Source organism: Zosterops lateralis (assembly GCF_965231275.1).
Source record: "Zosterops lateralis genome assembly, chromosome: 11".
Classification (NCBI taxonomy): Eukaryota; Metazoa; Chordata; class Aves; order Passeriformes; family Zosteropidae; genus Zosterops; species Zosterops lateralis.
The window spans coordinates 18,660,104-18,685,216 of NC_139771.1; the positions used below are offsets into that span (position 1 = coordinate 18,660,104).

The following is a 25,113-nucleotide window of genomic DNA, read 5'->3' on the forward strand; positions in this document are numbered from 1 at the left end:
GGTGGAAGATAAAGCAGAGGAAAGACACATTCTCAAATGGCTGTTACAGAACTTAAATTTCAGGGGTTTATCCCAAAAGTAGCACAATTCCTTCAGAAAGGCAACCAACAATGAGAAACAACCCTCTACACCTGACATGCACTTTCAGGCAGCTTGAAAGAAAAAAAAATCGAATTCTTATGATACAGAATTGACAGACAATTTGATTTTAATAAAATATTCAAGACATGAAAGAGTCTAGGTTTGATCAGCCCTGACTGGTAAGACACAGGAGCAATAACGATGATGGTGTTGAATACTAAAGCAGAATTCATTAATGCAGAAATAGCTCGAGTCAACAGGCACAAAATTGCATAAATGGCCCAACAATGAGGTTAGATCACAAAACCCCTCCAGTTCAAGAAAAGAACCCTCACAAATGGACATTTAGGTGCAATAATAAGAAACTCATCACACTAAAGGCACCATCCATTTGCCCAAACCACTCTTTAAAAAGTCATGGGTTACAACAGAATTTGAGCCTCAGAATCTGCCTGGAGACAAGAGAGTAAGGCTCAATTACACCTTTTAGAGTGTGTTTTATAGCATCTCACATATTTCCCCATTTATTATTTCACTTTCAAGGTTATTTATAATGAGTGCTTCAATTATACACTAGTCAGTGACCTCCAATCACTGTGAAACAGCTTTGAAAAAGCAAGTTCAGGATCAGGGAACAAAAATACTCCAAAGGAAGTTCTGAAGGAAATTCAGAACAGAAAGTAATCTTGGTAAGTGTTAATGGTGCCACCCACTTTGCCTGTCATGTACACTGCTGACATGTGCATGGCTTACAGACTATGACAACAACTAACTTTACACTGGTTTTATTGATAAAATACCTTACTACACACTTTTACCCCAATTCCCCACAAGTTTGGGCAATCTGTGCACAGATTTTTCTTCATCCAGATCTGGGAACACAACTACTCCTTTTAAGTGCTAAAACTTAAAGCACAACAATACTACCATGAAGTTTAAGGCATGAACTGAAAAATACACAAAGCACCTGAACCCTTTGATGGCAGCAAAAGGCCCTCACTCAGAAGAACACAGAAAATATTTTATAATCATCAGAAAGATAAATCAGTAACATCTACTAAGATTTTTCTAGCATTTATTAGCTGGTTGGCTCATCATACTCTATCTGGCTTAGGAGATCTGAAAGAATCATACAAGAGGTCGTACAATTAACAGAGATAAAAACAAACAGCACCATCCAACAGTTTCATGTGCTCAGTTTATTATACACTTTTATAGTAAGAAGGAGAAGCCATAAATAACTCCATTAAAATCTCATTAGCTCTGATCAATGAGTACAGAAGATAATGGAAGAATGTTAGGAAAGGAAAAACAGGACCATTTTCTTCAAGACTTAGGTAAAAATTGACCTAAACTTTAACTAATCTTCTACCTTATCTGCAAGAAAAGACAGATGAGTGTAAACACAACAGCAAAAACACAACATTTGTTCACAGGAATTAGCCCTGGATTAATCACTGTTTTCATAGGAAAGAAACAAACCATCTCCCCAACACATCAAAGACTATTTATTTCTAAACTTCGAGTCAGTACTCAAAAAAAAAGTGCTCAGTCTGTGCAAGATCTTTTATACAACTGCAGGTAAGAATTCATGCTGTGTCTCAATATGATGGATTCTGATTTTTAGCCTAAAATACCTGGATTTACACAGAGTTACACTGTCCATGTCCATACTGACTGCTAATGATTTCCTTTTTAACAACTCCTGGAAACAGCAGACAACTTGATCAAATTTAAGAGCAACTGGAATTTAAAGATCTTTGAATTCCCACATATTTCATGAAAATAAGCAGAGAGATGAATAATGAGCCTCCTGGGACAAGGGTGGCAGGACACAGCTATTGTGTTTTGACTTGGTAGGAGCCAGGGCAGGCACCCACCAGCTGAGCCATGATAATTCCAGCTGTGGATATGCCTCATCCCTGGTGGAGGTGTCAAAGGATGTGGGGAAGGGACAAGAGCACAAGGTTTGGGTTGGGAAGTTTATAAAGTCTTTTTTCCTCCTTTCCTCACAGACACCAGAAAAAGCAGAGGCTGGAAAAGCACTGCCTGCACAGCAAATCTTCACTGCAAACAGGAAAACCACACTGGAAAATGAGCGCTGGTTTCAAAAAAAGCCTGGAAAATGCATCTCCCTGTGAGCAAGATGCACCCACTTCAAATGGAGAGGAGCAGAAATGCAGCACCAAGAGACTTCTCTGGACATGAGAAACTCCCCCCCTTCTGTGCAGGTGACAAAACACAGCCCTGCCCCATAAACAAGGGCTGATGGGGAGAATCCAGCAGGCTTAAGGGCAACATAAAATGCTTTAATCTTGGAATTCTGGCTTTCAAAGGGCATTAGGGGGATTCTGAAACCAAGAGAGTGATGTACTTACACTGCAATCCAACTGGCAGTCTTGTAAACATGAACTGCTATCTACATAGCTTAAAGTATTACAGTTTGTTAACCATAAATCAAATATAAAACACAGCACCATCGTTTCAATTTAAGTGACTTCTTTTATGTTAATAAGTCAGAATGTTTCAAGTGACTTTCCCCCCATATTTATTCTGAAATTCCACAGTGCTTCTTTCATAATGAATCTAAATACTGCATGAGCTGAACTTCACATTTATAAATATTTAAAAAAAAGATGAAGCTTTCCAATATAACATCTTACTTTCATTACTAGGTCTTTTTGATAAGTTGAAGCCAAACAGATCATGGATTATAAAAGAAATCAAGTACAGCTTACTTATGTAGATGATATTATGAAAATATTCATAAAAGAAAACAGACTTGGAATTAATATTGGACTATAAAAAGAAACTCAAGAGTATTTATATGTTTTAAGAATAGTTTAACAGAGCTCTGTTGCCAAAACAGCTCCAGTAAGTTGCAGCCAGTCCAAACATCTAACAATGGCACAGCTTCCAAAGTCATATATGATAAACACAAATAATGAAAGATGAACAGATAACTCACCCCAAAACAGATGCAGAGAGATTTTATAAAATTATAGTAATACTGGCTGTGTTACAGAAATGGAACACTGACAACTGTTCTGTATTAGCCCCATCTCCCTCAAGTTTCTTTGCTGCCATTACCTAGAACTTGGTCTTCACCATCACTGCTGGTGATGTAGGAGAAAGCTCTTCTCATGCTGCAAATCTGCCAATTTGTGTGACAGTCTGGGAATGAAAGGTACTCACACAGCAGGGCAGAAAATGTGAATTTTAGTGTCAGGATAATGCCAGCAAAGTCCTGCATTACAAAAATAACAACAATAGCAGGGAACAGGCTTAAAGGCACAATTACAAACATTACTCCAACATGATCATTCCCTTTTATAACGGAATTTATCCACCAAACAACACAGTGGGGTTGATCAGAGTTTAACTCTTTCACTGCTCCATTGCTGTGACTGACACCCAGGACACTTGAGGGGAAAGCACCACCTGCAGCCTTCTCACTCTCAGTCCATCCTCAACTCACAATCTGAACAGGGAAAAACAGACACCAAACCCCAACATCTTGCTGAGGAGGAAAGCAGATTTTTGCAAGGGCCTAAAGTGAGCAGTTGCCAGTTCCTCCCACATCCCCTGTTGTGTTTGGGCACCTGTTCCCAGCTGCTCTGGGGCACCACTGAACAAGGGGATGGTCTGAAATTGCAGCAGGGTCCAGTTGGATTAGATAGAAGAACAGTTTTTAAACAATGAGGGTAATGCAACACTGGAAAAGGTTGCCCAGAGAAGCTGTGGCTGCCCCATTCCTGGAAATACTCAAGGCCAGGTTGGGCAGGGCTTGGAGCAACCTTACCAAGCTGAGGATGTCCCAGCTCATTGCAGGAGGGTTGGACTGGATGCCTGTGAAGGTCCCTCCCAACCCAAACTGTTCCGTGATTCCATGATCATGCCTCACAAAAATTATTATCATTACTGAGGCTAGCTGCTGAGCAGGTTGGAAACAAAGCAGGGAGATGTTTCCAGCCTGGAGCTCAGCTTCCCCTTTGGACCAGAGCTGCACATTCCACCTGCTCAGAAAGGCAACACTGCACGAGCTCATCCTTCCCCTCATCAAACCAGAAATCCACTCGGCTGAGCTGTGCTGCCAGAAAAGACATGACACAGGTCACTGACCCTTCTGCAGGCACACAGGAGCTGCCTCCCAACAACTTTGGAAAATCAAAGCAGTAGCCTGAGGGGGGGGAAATGGCTTTCTTCTTTGCCTTCTCTGCCCACAGCAAGGTGCATTCAGACACAGCCTGAAGGAATCTGAGCTATAGAAAAGTGATGGAATAAATAGGGAAAAACAACAGAGGGCAGGAGAGCAAAAACATCAAAGGAAACTGCAGCAAGCAGCTGGAAGGAGAGATTAAATCCCTTGTTAAAAATCCATGTTTCTACAGGGCTTGCTAAAACATACATGAGGGGAATTTCTGGTATTATACACACCTGTCTATCACCTTTCTGAGCCCTCGGGGCAGTGTTTTGCCTTAAGGCTCTTAAGTCAGTGTACTGTATTAGTTGGGTATTGTTATTTACAAGTGCTCTGTGTGCACCTCCTGCTTTACAGACACCTGAAGTGACAGCTCAGGCTTTAAACAAGATGCAGGACCTGAGGAGATTCAGTGGCAGCAAACAAACAGAAATTGTATTAAAAACATGCATCAAAACACTGAAAGAAAAGACACATGGAGAATGGGCCTGCAAATTATTAGTTACTATTTTTAAATCCAAGAACTGTAGTCTAAGGTGTAAGAGCAGATGACTTGGGGTGAAAATAAATAAATTAGGGAGTTTTACCACAAGTCAATATACTCTTTGATAAACTGGTAAAGTCCTACTTAAGTTTTAAGGAAAATGATAACACTTGCTGTTTTAGTAGCAAAATAAATTGCTCAAAATCTCCAATACTTTCTGCATCAGACCCAGAGCTCAGGTTTGAACCAAAAGGTGTTTATCTGAGCTGTGCAATTCTGACAGAAACAAGTAAGATTCTACAGAATTACCCAACAGAGGGAGAATGAGTCAACTCAATTATTTTTCACTAGGAAAATGTGAAAGCTTATTGCTGTCTGAATTTTTCCTGTTCAAATAGACCATGTGATTACTTTTTTTATACAACTCAATGGCTAAAATCTGAAATTGCTGTCCCATACACTTGTAGACAAGTCCTAATCAACCTTTAATTTTCTTCCAAAGCACTCCTGAGTTTATTTGATGTCTTGGCTTAACACAGGTCACTCAGCCATTTACATTCATGAAGTATGTTAGCCCCTAATCCACTCCATTTTTCAACATCTTTTTGAACAAGCACTAGAATCAGTGTTTTAACACAGCCTTACAAATGATGCATTTTAAGGTCATGCCACTTCCTTCTTCTAAATGATACTACTCTCCTTCTTCAGCTGAAGTGCACTCACCCTCTCACCTGCTCAGGTTCAAACTGCTCTCAAGCATCACCCAACCTATTTTTCTGAAGCCGTTGCCCTCAACTCTCTTTTATTCTTCAATCCATAACTGGGCTCTACAAGCTTTTACAGAGTGTGTCATTTTAGACTCACTTGTATTAAAATGCACATTGTTCAAATAAGCACTTATGGCCAGTCTGGGGGGCAGACTGTGCAATTCATTTTACACCTTTAATAAGTAACATTTAATGCCACTAAAAAAAAAAAATCCCAAAACTAACAGGACACATTATGTATTTTCTTACAGATTTTTAAATACACATTAAATTAATTTCAAAGACCATCTGAAATAGCCACTCTCATTATTGGTAAGAGCAGCTGGGACAGCTCAAAGTTAATTCAGCACTCCAGGCCACCAAGGAAGTGAATGGGAAGCAAACCCAGCACAGCACGAGCACTCCAGGCAGGCAGCAAAGGCAGTGTTCATGCTGCACACTGAACTCCCTGCCAGCAGCAGTAATGCCAGCTTGTAAAACCTGCTAAGAAGGAATTACAATAATTGGGGATTGTAGTCCTGAGCTACAATAATTAGGGATTGTGGTCCTAAGCTACTGCAGCAAGTCCTCACAGGGTGCAGCCTGAGGAACCCCAGCTGCCTCACCCTGTTCCAGGTGTGAGTGACCACGAGCAGCACCAAGGTTTTGGGGTTTGTCCTTGTACCTGCATGGCTCTTATCAAAGCAGAACAGCAAAGGAAAGATTAGCCTTCAAATTAAAAATCGTCTAAATAGGAGGTTTTTTGTTTTGAAGGGAGTGGGGGCAGAGAATTATGTGGCTTCAGTACATCCACAATGACATTATCATTAAAAAGCTAGCATCAAAAATATAATCTTCTCACTATAAAACAGATCAAACCAGGTCAAGTTAAGGGGTTTTGTCATGGGGTTGTTACACTACCTGATAAGTGAACACAACTGGCTACAGCAGAACATAAACTAAAAACACACGCTAATGGCAAAGCTGCCCTTAAAGCAGCACCATGAAAGCAATTTGACTTTTCTCTGTACCACACACTCTGAAAACTGGAGATTTTATCCAACCTAAAACTACTGGAGCCTCCACTAAACTAAGGCTGACATGGGCAGCAATGAAGGTGAAGTCAAACCCAAACCCAGGCAGAGCAGGGAACAGCTGCCCACGACCCTGTAACACACATGAAACTCGACACCATGAGGGGCATTTTCCCTCACGCCCCAACTGGATGAAGTGCTGTAAACGTGCTGTACAAATCAGATTAATCCCACAGAGCCAAGAGGCAGGATTTTCATCCAGAATATATTACTGCTTATGCCTTTGTTCTTTGGAATCATGGCTGCTGGATCCAGGAGGTTAACAGCTGAAAATTAGCATATTTCTCTAACATTTGAGAATGCTTTAAAGCACCAATTCATTTTTATTATGTGTTAACACATTCCCCTCTTCCCCCATCACAAATCAAAAATTTAATAAACTAACATTAGCAGTGCGCCATTGGAGAACCTTTCAGGGCAGTTTTGTTCCTGAATGCTCCTATCTGAACTCAGTATTTTCAGGGTAGAGATGCTGAGGCTACAAGAGTAACTCCATTCACTAATTTTAGTAGGACAGTCCTGAGTTTCAAAGGTTACAATTAAACCCATCCTAGGAATATGAAAATGGCATAAAGGTGAAATAGGACTTCATGAGTAAAGGCAGGTTTAGATGGGATATTGAGAAGAAATTCCTTCCTGTGATGGTGTTGAGGCCCTGGCACAGGGTGCCCAGAGCAGCTGTGGCTGCCCCTGGATCCCTGGCAGTGTCCAAGTCCAGGTTGGACACTGGGGCTTGGAGAAGCCTGGGACAGTGGGAGGTGTCCCTGCACATGGATGGGGTGGAATGGGACGACCTTTAAGGCCCCTTCCAGCCCAAATCATTCTATTAATCTATGACTATCAACCCTACAACCAGCCAAAAAGCAAATACCAAAAGACTCTTAAAAGCCTGGCTCGTGTCTTTTCAAGTATTTTGAGCTTTTCAAAACCCCAAAACACTTAAGAAAACAAAAATGCCAAGAAGAAACAGCTGCAAGAGTGGTACAATCAAGATCTTTTCTACATACTTTGAAACAATTATCTAAGTTTTCCAGATTTTGGCAAGTAGTAACCAAATCAAATTTCTTCAGTTTGCTGATAAATGATCCATTTCACAAAATATTTTAACATGCCATTGGAATGTATGTTAAAATTCTATTTACATACATTGAAAGATCATATTTGACTACAGAAGCTCAAGGATATTTACGTTACAAAATATTTTCCCAAATCTAACAAAAGCCTGAGGTAAAACCAATGCAATGGACTGAAACTACAATACTTAAACTTGAGTTCTTTACTCCCTTGTGCCCTTTAGGATCTGATGTGACATCGGCAGTAAAAACTGTATCTCACAAATCTTTTTTTTTCCCCTCGAAGTCCTGAACTCCTTCATGCCTTTGCAGCATCAGGCCTTAAACACTTCAGGGCAACATCACACTGTATTGATTAAACAAGGGATTCAGGAAACCTGGGGAAAAGAAAAGGGGGCCTGAACAATCACAGTCGATCTCATCACCTCCGTGACATGCTGTGAATGTAATTAATCCTACAGTTATTTAGGAGAAATTCACATCCTACACATCAAGCAGTAACTCCCTGCTGGCTTCAGACTGGGTAATTACAGTGTAACAAGGACAAGGCTTCGATTGTAAGGAAGAGATGAAAAGGAGAGCAGAGCTATGAGGCCAACCCACCTTTCAGGGGCTGCCTCACCTCCAAACCAGGAGAGGCAAATATGACACGCTCAGGAGTATCTGATTTTAATTTAGTTACTTCCTATATAGACAGCAGCTTCTACAGAGACTGTATAAATGCCACCAGGAATCCTGGCTTTTACTTTAAATCAAGGAGTCCATACTTGAACTGGCATGTTACACCTACAGTCACCAAAATTAGCAACATCCCATTTGTCTCAGGGTGCAGAGCACGTATTTGTGAAGGATAACAAATCAAGTTGCAGATACAGTTCCACAGAACACAGCAAGGCAATTTAACAGCTCAGCTGTCTTAGCTCACAGCTCTCCTTCACTGCACGTGTTGAAGCTACTACAAAATACAACACAAACAATGATCTTTACAATCTTTGATAAGTTAAAAAGTAGAAAAATAGTGATAATGAAAAATATACATGGGATCAAACATTCTCCTGCACACCTTATACCCATAAAACAATAAAACTATGAAAAGTAAACAAGTGTACAACAGGCAGGGGGGATGGATGAGTAACCTGGTTTTGTGGAAGCGTCCCTGCCTGTGGCAAAGGGTTGGAACTGGATGATCTGTACAGTCCCTTTACAGTCTCCTGTACAATCCAAACCATTCTGTGATTCTAGACTGAGAGCACTAAAGCCTGGAAAACAGCCAGCAACACCCACAGCTTCACCTCCAATTCAGGAGCACAGAAAATTCACATTTACAAATATTAAAGTGGTACATGTTTAAAGCTAAATATGCATGCAAATATTAGGTAAAAATACTTTAAATTGCCATGAGCTGGAGCTGTTCCCTTAAGCAGAGATGCAGAACTGCCTGTACTGCCTGCCTGGCCAAGGACTGGAGGAAAACTGTTCAGCCTCCCACCCATGTCATGGCCAGCAGGCACATATGTACAACAGCAGCCAAAAACCACCATGTGAATAGAGCCTGGCACAAAGGGGAACACAAAACACTGGAGAAAGACATCAGGCCACACAAAGGAACCTCAGCACAGCAAGAGACAGTGGGTAAACGATTCTGACTTCTGTAAAGGACACAGCTCCTGTGGGGTCACAGACACAGACTCCTGACAGGAGGGAGAAAAATCTCCCCTGCAGTAAATGCACACCTGGATTGCCCTGTCTCAGCTGCCCACATTGCAGCCATCAACCCACCAGTGGTTCCCCCAAAAATCCTCCTCCTCTCCCTCATCCCCTTCTGCTAAAGGCAGGTGTGAAAGATGGAGAAAACCCCAGACTTAGCACACAAATGCAGTTCTAATTTCACCTCGGAGAGGCTGCCATATGTATCAGAGTGGCTTGTAAAAGCTCGGACCTAAAGAACAAAAGCATGCAAACCAGGCAAATTAAATTTAATTTTATTATGGAAATGAAAGCAATAACAGAAGTGACAGCAGGGTGGATGATAAGCTCACTTAGCAGGGGGATCAAATGAAGTGATGACATGTCATTATGACCTCAGGGGTTAAAGATGCAATTTTCCATCTGGCTGCATCTGGCTTTTCAACAGAAATGTTGACACCACCTGCTGAGATTTACCACAAGCTGCCTCCATAGGTCTTTGTCAAGCTTTTGTTGCCCAGGTTAACATTTACTTTTCTCTCTTTTCTGATAAGTTTGGCTGAGCAACATGCTCCCTTTTCTTCAAAACCTAACAACACTTAAAAGGATTTACATGCCACTTTACACAATGGATGGAATTATTAATAGTCACTTCACAAGCAGCTTAAGGGAAATACTAGGAACCTAGAAAGCAGGTGAAACTGTCTTTAACATTGCAAGCAGAAAAATGAAATTTTAGCTACACTTGCCAATATCTATTGTCTAACACATTTGGAAATCTATTTTTCTCTTAGTAACAGGCACCTGAATTAAGCAATTTTTCTGAAAGAAAAAAAAACCAAAACAAGCCTTTAGAATTCCAGGCCTAGCTTGTACTCCCCACCCCAACTGACTATTAGCCACCTGTGTTTTATTCAGCATCTTCATCATTTCCAATTCCGGATACACTGTGTTTAAAATAAATCAGCTTTTGCCAGCCCAGTGACACATTCACTTATGCATCTAATTTACCCACAGCCAAACTATGATCTCAAACCAGATTTGTAATCAGCTATTGACACACTGCTGGCTACAAGGATTTTGTTTCCACATGGAATATTTAAAAGCTAATACCTACCAGGGGTGTTTCTCTTCATCTGGAATGGGACTGTGTGCTCTCTTTCACTGGATATATCCATTATGGTTTTGCCTGTGCCAAACTTTCTTCCTAAACTCAGTGCTCTGTGCCAGCACAGGTGAGCTGAAGAGCTTGTTTCCAGCTGATTTTAAAGTGCCCAGATTCTTCACTAAAAAGAACCTACAGCCTGTTTTAACTGTTTAAACAGAGGCTCCTGCCTCCATCAGGAGTTCGGTGCTTACAGGGAAAGGAGAAGAAAAGGAAAACACTCAATGGATTTTGAGAGTATCCTCAGCCACAAAAGAACATGAGGAAATGGAGACAAAGGAACTTAATGAAGCATGTATGGAGCAAGTAACAGTTAAGAAACAAAACAGGGAAGTATCCAAACTGACTGGTGATGGAAATAACCACAACACTGAAAGACCACCACAATGACACCTATAAATACCTTCCCCTCCCAAAACTCTTCCACCACAACAGCAATTATAGAATCACAGAATGGTTTGAGTGGGAAGGGACCTTAAAGCTCATCTCAATGGGCAGGGACACCTTTCACTACTCCAGGTTGCTCCAAGCCCAGTCCAACCTGGCCTTGGACACTTCAGGGATCCAGGGACAGCCACAGCTTCTCTGGGGGACTGTGCCAGTGCTTCAGAGGGAATTACCAGAGGGATATTACAATATTTTTTCCCCTGGAAAATGCAGCACCCTCCTCTGCAGGTGCCTCACCTTGGGGAGCTGGGACCCCTTGCCTTGAACAGACAAATCACCACCTTGACAAGCCACATCCTGAATGACAAGTGAGCTTAGCTGTTCCCTTCAACACAAAGGAACAAAACCAAGTGTTCCCATTCCCTTTGCACTTGCTGAACTTCAAACACTGCTGAACTGCACAGCAATGACTGCAGCATATGCTTAAATGCTGTCCTGATTCAGGCCTAAAAATAGGACTGGGTTCTACAGCTCCTCTCTCTCTCTTGCTCTCCTAATGACAGACAGCCATTGTGCCATGTCACTCTGACAATAAGATAGCTTAATTGCCCTCTTTCCAGCAGCTGTCAGTTCTGCTTAACTGGGACATAATGTGAGAGTCTGGGAGGAAATGTGTTAATCTATCAGTCACTTATAGCTACTGTGCATTTTCCTGGGCTGGATTTAAAGAAAACTGGGTTTTATGACTGACTTGCTAGACATTATATTCATTGATATGGGCAGCAGAGGTATTACTGCTTAATGACTCATTTCTTTGTGAAAGACCCATGAAATAACTTTCTCCTTTATTTACTGCACTTTTTCTAGCCAACTTCAACCTGAATTTCCCCATACCTGGTGAATTTCCCACACATTTAAGGTGTGGTTGGAAAAGGCCTTCTCAAATATGACAGTGTAAAATGAACTGGCTGTTTCAGGAATTAAGCAGGATTGATGGATCAAAATGTTTGGAAACACCTGTAATGTTGTTAAAGTATTTTATATCTTGTTACCTATAGGAACAATCACTGAAAGCACACAGAAAATAAGAATCAACATCTACAAACCATCATGAACAGCTATGAACTGAGGGCCTTTAATTCTCCAAGAAATACTGCTAGGGTCACAGCTGAACATAACAGCCTGTGCAGGCTGCTGCAATCCTGTCTCATTCCCCCTTCTGATCACAATTATTACCAAATTCCCTCTATATCCCCTTCAGTGCCTTGTGCACTTCAGATATTTTATCCCCCACAGCCTCTTGTGAAATACAAAGGCTATTTTAGCCACTGGTTTAGGAGGCTGCATTGCTGTATTAACAAATAAAACAATGACATTTTTTGTGTGTCTATTAGTCATGCCTGTTCCAGCTCACACCTTTTGTGGGCTTTCAGAGAAGGCTGTGAAGATATAAAAAGGAAGGAAAAATAATACAAAAGCTGCACAAAAAACAGAATAAATCTGACAAGAACAATATAAAGCTTAGTAAGATTTGAACATGCAGCTTGCTTTAATCATTTAATCCACTTCCCACTGTTTTCCTACTGATACTTTTGGTTTTAAGCCATTAAAACATGCTGGTATTCCAACCAAACTCTGGAAATAAGCCATGCTGGCTCCATGAAAAGAACACAGGTGAGACACAGAAGTGCAGGGGTTTTGTCTGGAAGTGGCAGAGTCCCTCCCTCCTCTCAAGCAGTGGAAGCCAAAGCTTCCCACAGTGCCAGGGAGAGCTGCAGGAGCACAGAGCACATGGGGATTTGTGACACTTGTTCTGGTGTTAATAATCAATTGGTGCAACTGCTACAGCCCATAAATCAATGTTCCATGCAGCTGGGAATGCTTTGCATGTGCTGTCAGTTTTGAACTGGAAGCTCCTTCCAGCCTTTATCCTGAAGTTATATAAGTGCTACATAAACATTTCTCTTCCTAAGAAAGATCACAATAGAATGAGAGTTCCCCAAAGGTTGTTTTTACCTCCCCAAACCCCTATTAATATATAAATGAAAATTCACATTTTTATTTAAAATCCAATCCCTCCTTCCCTTCTCCAGTGGTGTCACTGTATTAAAAAATGCACTGAATGTCTTTGCTTCTGTGTCAAGAATTGCTGGACAGACACAGTTACTAAATGAAAAAACTGATCATATTCTCACATATAGGAGAGAGAATTTATTTTACTGATATTTGTTCATGGATGAAGAACGTTAAAAACATCTCCCACATCAGTAACTACTGAAGAACTTACTTGACTTTCTGGATCCAGATGCAATAGTCTGTAATGAAGAGATCATTGAGGATGTAGGCAGGGTCACTCTCCATAAAAATCTTGTGAATGTCCAGCAGACACTTCAAAACTGCAGCTTTCCCTGCAGGAAACAGGTTTTGGTTTTTGTGACTCACAAGAAATCACAGCAGATGATCTTTATCATCTCCCACCTGACGGTTTAATAACCACAGTATCTACAACCACCTTGGGAACTGGGGCTGATTCCCAGGCTGGGAACAGCAGCACTGTAACTCTGTCCTTCAGCATCCACATCCCTGGGGAAGGGGAGCCTCTGGATCCAGCAGGAATCTCTGCAAGCCCCAAGCCTGCAGGCCCAGCCATGCGTGTAATTCTCCACAGCTGAAGCAGCCCCTTCCCCCAGCACCTCCACTGCTCCCAGCCCTGCTGGCCCAAATTTTGGAACAGACAGGCAGAGAACTGTGTTTAAAAAGAAACAAACTAAGCTGAGAAGCAGCTCACAAATAACAAGAAGTTATGCCCCATCATCTTTCTTAAGAGGAGCATTTTTCCCTTTATGCCTACACAAATATCAGTGCTAGGAAATAATAAGGCTGGGAACACAGCTCACAGCAGGACTAAGCACATGGAATTGTGTGAGGCAATGTAATGATTACCTAACAGCAGATGAGGGCCTGGAGTTAGGGAGAACTTTTCCTACTTTTGCTAGTCACAAAATAGCTTGGCAAAATCAAAAAAAAAACTCACTTCAGGTTCAGGAAGGAGCCATTTGACACACAGGCAATAAACACAGTGAAAGATTAAAAATGTGTTTTCACTCCACAACCAGAAAACTTTCTGTTGTCAGTTTGAATTTTCTCTTCACATTCAGGATTCCAATTAGCTGGAATCTCCCCCCTCAGTTTTCTGATGACAGTTGCTAAAGGGTTAAGTGCTGGAACACTTAAAAAAAATTATTTTCACCATTTAATGGTGGGGAAAAAAACCCCACATTCAAATGAAAACAGCCACCACTGCAAATGGAATCTAATAACCCTCTCCCAAGAGGTTGGCTCCTCCTAGGCTATGAAACCTGAACAGGGATGAAATTACATTTTACAGATTTAGAGGAGAGGAGAGGGAAAAGAAAAAAAAAAAAAAAAAAAAAAAAAAAAGGAAGAAACAAAAAAGATCAGCACTCCCCCTGCCGTTCAAGCACAAAATTTGTTTGCTTATTTGTAAGTAATTCCATGCTGAAAAAACAGGGAGAATAAAAGTTAAGGGTGAGGAAGATGGCAATAAGGATGGGGAACAGGGAGAACAGAAAGCCATGGCAAACAGAACAGAAAAAAATCCACCGGTTTTGGAAACCAAGTCAGCAAAGAATACCTAAAACCCCAAACATCACTAATAACTTTTAAATTGTATCCCCATCAATGCTTGTCAAACATCACTATTTTGACTAATAAGAAGTGTGCCTTTTTACAAAGATATGTGGGGAATTAAAATTTTGCTCATTTTTTCAGGTTCCAGCTGTCAAGCTGTCAGCCCAAACCATTTTCAACATCCACTCCTGTAACTCATCTGCCAAGTAACAATGTACATCAGTGAATGTTACACTAGTTCACAACTAAAAGTGTCTTTCTTCATAAATTAAAAGTTTTGGATTTGCAGTGGCTTAATGAGTCTCTAATGAGAGGCTGCAAATCTTGCCAGACTTGAAACAGGGAATCCTACATCAGACACTATCAAATGTCTGCTTTTAGAACATGGGCCCATGGGATTTAACAGTTTTTGCATAGTTACAGCTCTGCATTATACTGATCAATAAAGTGTTCTTTATGTGCAGATACTGCTTCCTGATTATTCCAAAAACCCCAGTGGCTGTGTTTAAAAGTACAAATAAAAAACTTCCAGCATGTGTAACAGGAAAGTCAGAGAACTTTGTCTCTGCAGATCACTGGATCCTTGTCAAGTTCCTTGCTGAGAGAGCTGCCAGACAACAGCCTGAAAGCTGAATTTTACAGATTCAGAAATTCAGTCCTCCTTCCACAGACTATTTCAAAATGAGGATGAAATCTGACCCCAGCTCTGTATGTGCCATTTGATATGAAAATCCGATTTTACACCCTCGTGAAATTCTACCAGCTTTTATCTTGTGTATTTGGAAGGAAAGTTTGTCATACTTCTCTATTTTACATTCTTTTTCCTCACAGACTTCTGTGTGTTTTTGCACATTTGCAAGGAGAAGCATTCATCTAAAGATAACCTGAATTTTGCTGTAATTCTCTCTTTTTAATGGAACAGTATTCTGAGACACAAGAACAGAACTCTACAAACTTTTAAATTGAAACATCCTGGTAAAAACTTACCCAGTCAGACAATATTTCACTGGATCACTGAATGTTCACTGCAACATCATTTTCTATTGTGTCATTAAAAGAAAAGCAAATTTCTTACCTCTCATGTACTATCCTCCTCAGAAAAAAAACCCCATAGGCTGTCAGCACTGCATCACTGCAGTTTTGTTATCAGAATTTTCTTTTTCACACTTATGAACAGCAACATAAGGCAGTGCAGATAAGTGAGGAGGGACAGCATTTATCTTCCCCTTAAAACTTCACTCCCTGACTGTTCTAATGTCAATAGGATTTTCAATCAGCAACATTTTTTGGCAGCAGTAAAGATTAATATTGCCATTTATGTGGGTTTTTAATCCTGCAACTCACAAACATTTAAAATAAACCACTGAAGCACTGCTTCCAAGTGATCCTTCTGTCCAAAAATTAAATCTAATGCTTTTCTCAAGGAAGTAACTCATGCTAAATGGAAAAGTTGCAGGTAACTTTAACAAGTCAAGGTATAAAGATGGTTGTGTACAACTTCCAGTCCCTGAACACTCACCCAGCTGCAGAATCTTGACTGTGTCATTGAAGGCACTTGTCACCAGCTCAAAATGCCTGTACAGGGGATAGCACAGAACTCTTCTTCCAAAAGATACCAGGACATCATGGATGCTGGAGAAACTCTGTGTGCATCAGTAAAAAAAATGAATTAGTCAGTGTGCTTGTTTGTTTTCCTTTAAGGAAAAAAAGCCATAGCTGAATAGAGGGAGGAGAAAGCAAATTTGATTTATTATGCCTCTAAAAATCTGTATTTGAATAGATATGGAAATGTACATGTTAAATAGAAACAAGATTGAACATTGAGTTTGCATGGCAAGATAACAGAAGTCCTGTACATTTTAGGGGTTTGGGATTAAAAAAAGAACATAGAGAACATGGGAATAAAACATCTCACTCGAGACTTTGCCATCCTTTAGATTAAAGCAATAAATTACATCTGTCCCACATTATTTCATATATATTAAGGAGAAGCTATAAAAAGCCTTTTAAGAATAAAGAAAAATTAAATCCATATGATATTAACCAAATACATGTGTACATATAAGATCTTTAAGAAATGATACATGACTCTGCTTTTCATGAAAAATCTAGACACCCAAGACAGGGATAAATATACCTGCCTGGGGAGAACAGTTCATTGTCCTCCTTCATGAGTGAGGAACACCTTTAATTTACTCAGGCCAGAGGCATTAAGGAGTTATTAAATAATTTCTTAAGAGTGATTTCCCTTCCGGCTTTCACTTTTCAAGACAAAATGCTCCATTTATTAATTAATTTTAAAAAACCCCCTATTTCATCATGAACTCTCAATCTATTAAAATTAATAAAAGCACTTTGCTGACAGCCAGCACCTCTTTTGCATTCTGTGACTACCAATGACCATTGTTCATTTTAATGGATCACCAGCAAGCATTTAAATCATTTATAGTTTGTGATTTAATATTTAGAGGCTAAGGTGTGTACATGGCATGGCCAGCAAAATGGCAGCTCCAACAAACCAGAGCTGAGGCAATTGAGGCAATTTTTTTTTTGTAGAGAATGATGAAAGACAAACCATCAGGGCTGGGAGTTAACAGAGATAGTTACTAACAGCTTGGTGCCAGGATTGTAAGTTTTCTAGGTGTGAAATACACTGTTGGCACAGGCTGCACCAAGAACTGCTCTATCATAGGGTAAACACATGCACAAAACTCCTCCACTATGTTAGATCGTGGATCTGAAAAAAAAAAAATCATGAATTAAGGCAGTGAGGGCATTTTAACTTGCCCTTTGTAACCTGTTACTGCAGGACTCAAAACAAAACTTGTTGTCACAGGACAAGTTGTAACTGAATATTATCATTCAACACTACAGGAAAGTTTGAAGGACTGGACCCAAAAATCTTGTCCAATTTCAGTTTTCATCCTGCAAAGTGAGACTTGGCTCAGTCATTTCAGGACTGAGCTGGGACAGTCCTTTCCACCTTCCTGCATTTTAAGAATTAATGGATTTCAGGCCAGGTCAAGTCCTTTCCACCTCCAGCTCTGTAACAATTTCTTTACACAAGCCTGGGTGAACAATCTGAATGTGGAGAGAATGGAATTCAGTGTTTCCTCTAATGTCTGTTGGTTCCAAAGGGTGAGCAGCAACCAAAACAGGCACTTGGACGCGGTTTAATGGTGAACGTGGTGATTGTGCTGGTAATGGCTGGACCTCAGGATCTTAAAGGTCTTTCTCAACCTTTATTATTCCAAAAATAAAGCTGAAAACCAAAGAGTGGGTAAAGCAACATGTGTCCACTACGTTCTGGAACCCAGAAATCCATTTCTGGTACCAGTAAAAACAGGAGATATAATTAATCTTCAATACTGAAAGAGTAAACTCAACACAGAAAACATAAAACAGCAAAAAAAAAAAAAAAAAAAAAAACCAAAAAAAAAACCCAAACAAAAAACCACAAAAAAAAAAAACCACAAAAAAAACCCACAAAAAAAAACACCACAAAAAAAAAAAAAAAAAACCAAACAAACAAACAAAAAAAACCCCAAGTAATCCAGCAAAAACATAACACAAAACTTTACTTTAACCTTACCTCCAGCCAGCACAACGTTGCACTCAACTTCCTGATGTTCCAAGATGATTCAACCTGATTTTAAGAGAAGACAGTAAAACAAGCATTATCTAATCCAACACTGCTGGCAAACTATTTAAGATAACACTCTGGCAGCAATTTAGGAACCTTTGTGAATAAGAAGCAGTAATTATACCATGTGCATTGAAATGGCCACAGGACAGCATTAAAAATTATATTGCAATGCAGATGTTGAATAACTGAGTTGGTTTCCATAGTGGGATGATCCACTTCATGCACAAAATCTTTAAAATATAATGGCAATACACAGAGAAATGATATTTTAGTGGAATTCTGTCCCTTTGCACAAAGCAAGAGAGACTTGAATTAACAAAAGCCAAGCTCAAATGCCTTGTTTCATGAAAACAGTTCAAGACTCTTGGCTTGCAGAGAGGGTCCTGAAGCCAGCAGTACATGTAAAATGTCATTATTCTTAATATGTGACAGATTCATAGTATTTGAGTGGAAGTGTGGTCCAGTGGGATGACTGGGGCAAAAAGCCAGAAAGCCTTGATCTATAATCCTGGCTCTAGTAAAGATTTGTGTGGCCTGAATGTCTTGGTTTTCCTATTAAATAGGAATAAAAAAAAGGGCAGGAGGGGAAAGGAGAAAAAACCTCACTGTATTTTCCACACACATCACACAGTTACTGCAAAGCCAATAAAGAATTGTACAACTGTGCTCCTGGCACATTTGCAATTCTGTGCAGCTCTAACACGCAACACAACAACAATCCCAGATTATTCTGGTGAATCAGCAGATCTGGACATTTTGCCTGTCTTTCTACAGCCCATGCCCTCCGTGTCAGGCTGATTAAGCCAGAATGGTTTTGATTACATGTGGCAATATTTTGGTTAAAAGCATTGAAAAAACATCTCTTTGGTTTGTATCAGCACAGGAGATGAAAGGCACAAAGTTGTATCTGGGAAGCAATTCCAAGAGGGCAAGGTATCCACACAGACCAAAAAAGAACAGTTATTTTATTAAATTTAATTTGCATAAACGAAGATACAAAAATCAGCATTACACAGAATTGTCTGAAATCTCCACATCTCTCCTATTACAATGCTGCTGCAGAAGAACACTAATATTTAGAAATCCTACTAATCCCCATGTGCACCCAATCTAGAGATATAAAGTCTTTAATTTTAACTCCATCATCTATGTTTAATCCCTGGGAGTAAGTTCACTTTAAAAGGTAAGTTCCCGAAATGGCAGTACAGGGTCCAGCATTAGATGGACTAAAAAATTAAATTTTTTTTTAAACTTACATTCTTGTCCCCTTCATTGACACGGATCTCGTAGCAATATGCCAGAAGAATATCAATTAATCCAAGATATACGTGCTGACGGCTCCTTTTATCCAGAAGGTAAGATTTATTTGTGAACTTTCTCATCTGCTCTCTCTCTTCCTCAGAGAAGACAACTATAAAAAGTAAAAGGATAATTGATTTTGAATTTAAAGCTGGCACGTTCCCTTTAATAGGTGGTAATACTACTTCAACAGTGTCTTTAAAAAGGAGCGTGTAACTAATCACAAGTCACCCATCACTCAAGAAAAAAGCTGAAATCACTCTCGCTTTCCTTTTTAACTTTTATTAAGCTCTGGTATATTTGTGTCAATGTCAGGCTCCAGCACAGCACTGCATGTACACACTGGTGATTTTGAACCTCTCCAGGTGCCAGGGATTTCTGTGGATGCCTGGGTATCTTCTACAGGGATAAAGGCACAATCAGGAGCAGAGTAAAATGAAGATTCTTAAGCCCACACTGTACAGGATAAAAATCCAGAGGCAAGTGACAATTAAGAAATACTATGGCAGTTCTGACTCTGTTTTTTCTGTTCATGCAAAGCAGGTGATCCCTTGAATCACAATTATTGGTGATGTATCTCTATCAGTAAATTTCTAAGTTGATTCTTCATTGTAAACATGAAGCGCACTTCACTTTTAAACAGCAAAGAAACTCCCAGTGAAATTCATGAAATAGAGCAGTAAAGTTTTCTTTCTTTAAATTTCAAACTCTGAAGCATCATAATGACTACAACTGGACTGTAAACACAAAAATTCCAGGTCTATTAAATAACAACAAACTAGATGTAGACTAGACAATTCCCAAAGGTAAATATTACAAGATGTTCATTAAGTTGCTGCAAAGTGCCAGGTGTTCTAAATAAAATCTTTCTCTGAGAAAATACTTCAATGTTAAAAAAAAAAAAATCTATCCATTGCCTGAAGTTTTTGAACAATTAATTATCCAGGCCTGAAACTCATTATTAACACGTCCAAACCACCACCTACTTTGTTTTCCCTGTTCAAAACTTCCAAGTACATGGTGTGAAATTATCAGAACAATTAAAATTGTAATTACATTTCTGCTGTACTAAGCCTGCACACTTCCGTACACTCACACTGCCAAATTTTAGCTAACAATCTGTATCACAATCAGTATTAATCTAATGCAAAGCAGCACTTGCTGCTACTTATCAAGCAAGTTAAATTGGCAAGTTTTTTGTAACTTTGATTTAAATTTCTTTTTGTGTATTTGCCAATGGCAAAACCATGCCAGAGTATAAATGTGTGTTAATATATCCACTTCTAAAGGAGTCAGACATTCATCTCACAAAGTTTCTGACAGATGAGACTGCAGACATTACCTTTACATTTTAATCACCTCTTTTACTTGTTTTAAGCAGGCCATTCCTCATGTTAAAAAAGAAGATACTTCAAATTGTCCTCCAGTAGCAGAGTGTGGGTGAAGCAGAGCTTAATCTCTGAGGGGAGGATGAGGTCTGACAGCCAGAGGGTGTTTTGTTACAGCCCTACTGCTATTTTACACTGTGATAACACCACTTAAATCACTGGGAGATCTGTATCTTCAGACTACTATGACACTTGCAGCTCTCAGCGTGTTAGGGGCACTTAGATAAAATGTGCTGGACCCACACAGAGAGCTGACTCAGTGGTCAGCCAGGAAAGTACAGGTCAGGAAGCACCTCTGACAATCTGCTGGTGAGAGCAGAGCCTCAGTTTATGATCCTGTCAAGCCAAGTCTTGAATCCCACAGCTCTCCCAAAGGAAAGAACTGAGGACAACTAATCCCTCCTTCTCTTTTTTTTTTTCCTTTAAACTAAAATATTATGTTACAATTTTAAGGTTTTTAAATGTGTGCTTCTATCCCTGTAGGTTAAGGAATCAGCAACATCAGATGAAGGAGACTAGTCAGCAGAGAGCAGATTAGTCAGAATAAAGTTAGTTATTGATATTAATCAGTAGCAAACAAGTTTCATTTCAAGCCCTTCCTAAGCCATCACAAGATGAGAGGCAGCACTGCTCTGAATGAAGTCACCCAAAGACTTTGTGCAGGGTCAACATCTTCCCCAGTGCTGGATACTGCCTTAAAAATACTCAATAATAATGTAAATTTAAACAAGTAACTGAAGTAATAAATCTGATTTTGTGTTAAATTGCTTGAATTTGTTGCAGCCAGCTGAGGCATGAGAGGTTAGTGGAACTTCCCACTTCTTCCTTCCTGCACAGACTCTGCCCCTCAAAAGGTGACACTGAAGTCTCAGCAAAAGCTCTTCCCCTCCTAAATTTTTGGAAAGCTGAAGATTGTGGCCATCTTTGAGACTCTCTAAAGCTCTGTCAGGTAAATTGTAATCAGAAGAGCCTCAGTTTTTCAGGAAATAAGCTGAAAGTCCTAAACCCACAAATCTACCCCCTCTGCAGACCCATACTCACAGTAACATGGTCACTCGAGTCTGATTTGTTCATCCCTCCCATATTTGCACTTCTCCCATTCAAATTTTATCTCCTTCATTTATCTTTTCTTCCCTCTCAAGCCTCCAGCTCCACTTCTCAAATCAACACTTCCAGCACATTTCCTCCCCATCACTTCTGACCTCCCTTCTCCAGGCATTCTCCACAGAATCACTGGGCTTGGACAGCCTTGCCTGGCTCTCACAATTTCCTTTATACTCATTTTTCTTACGGGTCTTTAAGGAATCCACAGCTCCTGCAAGCATATCAACACCATACATCATCCTTTCTTCCTACTGTTCTTGCCTTTTAAAACCTGAGATATTTTACAGTGGAGACTGATCATTAAGAGTTTTGCATGAATAAAAAGCAGAATTTCCTCACATAATAAAAACCTGTTATGCAGCAGAGCAGTGCCAGGAAAGAACACATGATGCAAAGCCCTGAAAATAGAGCAAAGCAGGTAGACAGCACAATTGCAGAAATTTGATGAAAAAAGAAAAGTAATCCATCTTAAACTTATGAATCCACCAGCAATGGCATATATTTGAGCCAAGCCTTACTGAAAGGTGGAACTTTGAAAGGAAATTGCTTCTCTTTCTATAAAGGAATAAGAAAGAGAACAGTCACTGTAAGCATGAGAGGTTACCCTGAACAAAATAAGATATCCTTGGAGCATATAAATGTTAGATTAAATACATATGTCAGCCTGAGCCTTTGAAGATTATTGTGTTGCCTAAAGAGGAGTTTTTTACAGTTGTGCAGTTGGAAGTAGAATAAAAATGAACTTTTAACCAAGGTGAATGTGACTGTTAGAAAATACAAACCCTTTCATCTGGAATCTGTAGAGAAGCAAGACACTAATGTAAACTTCAGCAGCAGCAGCAAGCAAGGTTTCCAAAAATCTTATCCCCTCATGGGAAAGGCTGTGCAATTAATAAGGCTTTATGGAGTATTACTTTACTTGAATGAGACATTGTAAGTGTGAACAAAAAGGGCTGGAAGAGAATACACAGTAAGATGTATAAAAAGGACAAAAGAAAGAAAAGACACTTGGGATGAGAAAAAAAAAAATTTAAAGGCAAAATACACAAACCAGGCACACAAGTTGGAGAAAAAGTAAAAAGGTCAAATAAAAATAGATTTGAAGTAAGGACAGAGAGAGATGAAAATGTTAAATGTTAATGAGATGAGCCAAAAAGAGAAAAAAAATTGGTAATGAGGCATTAGAAGGGTCTGATGATGTAAAAACAAAGAGAAAATAACCAGAGATAAATATAAGAGCAGTAATCAACCAAAGAAAATCTTCAGTTAATTGCAATGTCATGCAAAAAATAAAAAAGGCCATCTGTACTTCTAATTACTTCTTGCAGCCAAAGACATTATAAAGACAAAAGTAATCAAGTTTTTGATTCCAAGAAACCAATGAAGATAACAACTGAAAAAACATCAATGTAAGTCAGGAAAAGGAAGAAAAAAAATTCTCTTTATGCAGTGTTTCTGAATAAGAAAAACTTTTAAAGAATCTGCTAATTTTTATGTCTCTTTCCCACTCTAAACTCATTTTTACATTAAACTTGAGGAGCAACACGTCTTTATTCACAAAGAAATCCTTCCTTCACACAGGGGAGACAGGAATTCCTGATTAACTGCCCCATTCCTTTGGCTGGATAAAACAACATAAAACCACAGGGGATACATCCTGCTGATGATCAGATTCCAGGAGGAACAGCCTGGAGCCACCTCCTGCCCTTCTCTATTTCCATTCACGGGAGACCTTCAAATAGAACCTGCACTCCCTCTCATGGTGGTTTCCTTCACCACAGCTCAGGTTTAGGAACCTCCACTTATTTCAGTCACTTATTCAAACAGCACAAATGTTACCAAAACTAAGGTGGTTCCAAGGAAAAAGGTGGGGTTTTTTGTCATTAACATCATCCAAACTCCAGATTGCCTCTCAAATTACTTAAATTTCTTCAAGATTCACAAAACTGCAGGAGTCTCTCCACTCAACCCCATGAAGGTGAGATTTTTTTGATCATTCTTATTAAATAGATTCCTGTTATAGCAAATGGTTTGGAGCAAAGATGATCCTTTATAAAGTCCATTTTCTGTCTAATTTCCACTAGCAGACTTGCCAGGCTTTTGAGGGGTTTGTCTGTTGTTGCCCCTAAAACTCACCAATAGACATGTTTTTCCTCAGTACCTCAGTTTGGAGGAGAAACATTCCTTATCAATAAAATCATGCAGCAGCTCTTCAATTTATTTATATTCCTTATGCCAAGCAAACAGGAGTAGTGTTTCATTTACTAAGGAGTGAATGGATAAAAACAAACAAAGGAACCCCTCATTATAGTATTTTCAAGCCTCTTGTACCTTTGTCCAATGCTTTTTAAATCAAGTGTTTATGATGGACATAATTAACAATTTCTGGCTTCTCAGGCTGAAAAGACACCAGGAATGAAGATCAGATTACATTCACAGCAAAATACACAACATCTACCCAAATTCTATTGTTCTCCCAGAGAAAATGTGGAAGTGCAGGTATTATCAGAACTTCTGGTGAAGGGATTACCGTCATCTACTTCAGGAATATCAGATTTTCATACTACATAGGAAATGAACGAAGAACAATAGAAGAAAATGCACAATAGTAACTTGTAGTGGTTTCTGTAATCAGTGTGTGCAGGGAGGCAGCCTCAGTTATCTGTTGGCAGTGCTCCCACAAGGTCACCTACTCACCCTGGAAACATCCCTTTAGCTTTTCTAAATGGAAACAGAGAGTTTTCTTTGAAAAAAAGTCTCCAAGACCCACAAAGTAATAAATATTAAATGCATTAGAGTAATAAATCTCCTTTAAGAACAATAACCTATAACATGGCACCACAGCAGTTATCATCCAAGCAACAGATGTGTGTGTATTTATATATATTTATACATATATATGTATATTCTCACCAAATGGAGGACTGTCATGTTCCTGATGACTTTCTCCCTGCAAGGCTGTCATCTTCTTATGAGCATCAATCCACCAGGGTTTGTACTTTAAAAGATGCTTAATAGCTTCATCTTCAAAAAAATCAGCCCTAGGGAAAACAGAAAGAACTTTGAAATGCTATTTATTTCAATTCACATTATATGTGGCTACATAGT

The 25,113-nt window shown here is 39.5% G+C and overlaps 1 protein-coding gene across 1 annotated transcript in view; it reads right to left on the bottom strand.

The window, feature by feature from the left end:
* SHQ1 (SHQ1, H/ACA ribonucleoprotein assembly factor) overlaps positions 1-25,113 on the bottom strand; it is a 39,810-nt gene that overhangs the window by 7,481 nt on the left and 7,216 nt on the right. Inside the window, exons 7-11 of the mRNA XM_083869314.1 lie at positions 24,919-25,046; positions 19,471-19,625; positions 18,161-18,214; positions 16,088-16,211; positions 13,205-13,325 (exon numbers count right to left, since the gene is read on the bottom strand). Of these exons, the coding sequence (XP_083725440.1) occupies positions 13,205-13,325; positions 16,088-16,211; positions 18,161-18,214; positions 19,471-19,625; positions 24,919-25,046 (582 nt within the window). The remainder of the gene's footprint in view (positions 1-13,204; positions 13,326-16,087; positions 16,212-18,160; positions 18,215-19,470; positions 19,626-24,918; positions 25,047-25,113) is intronic.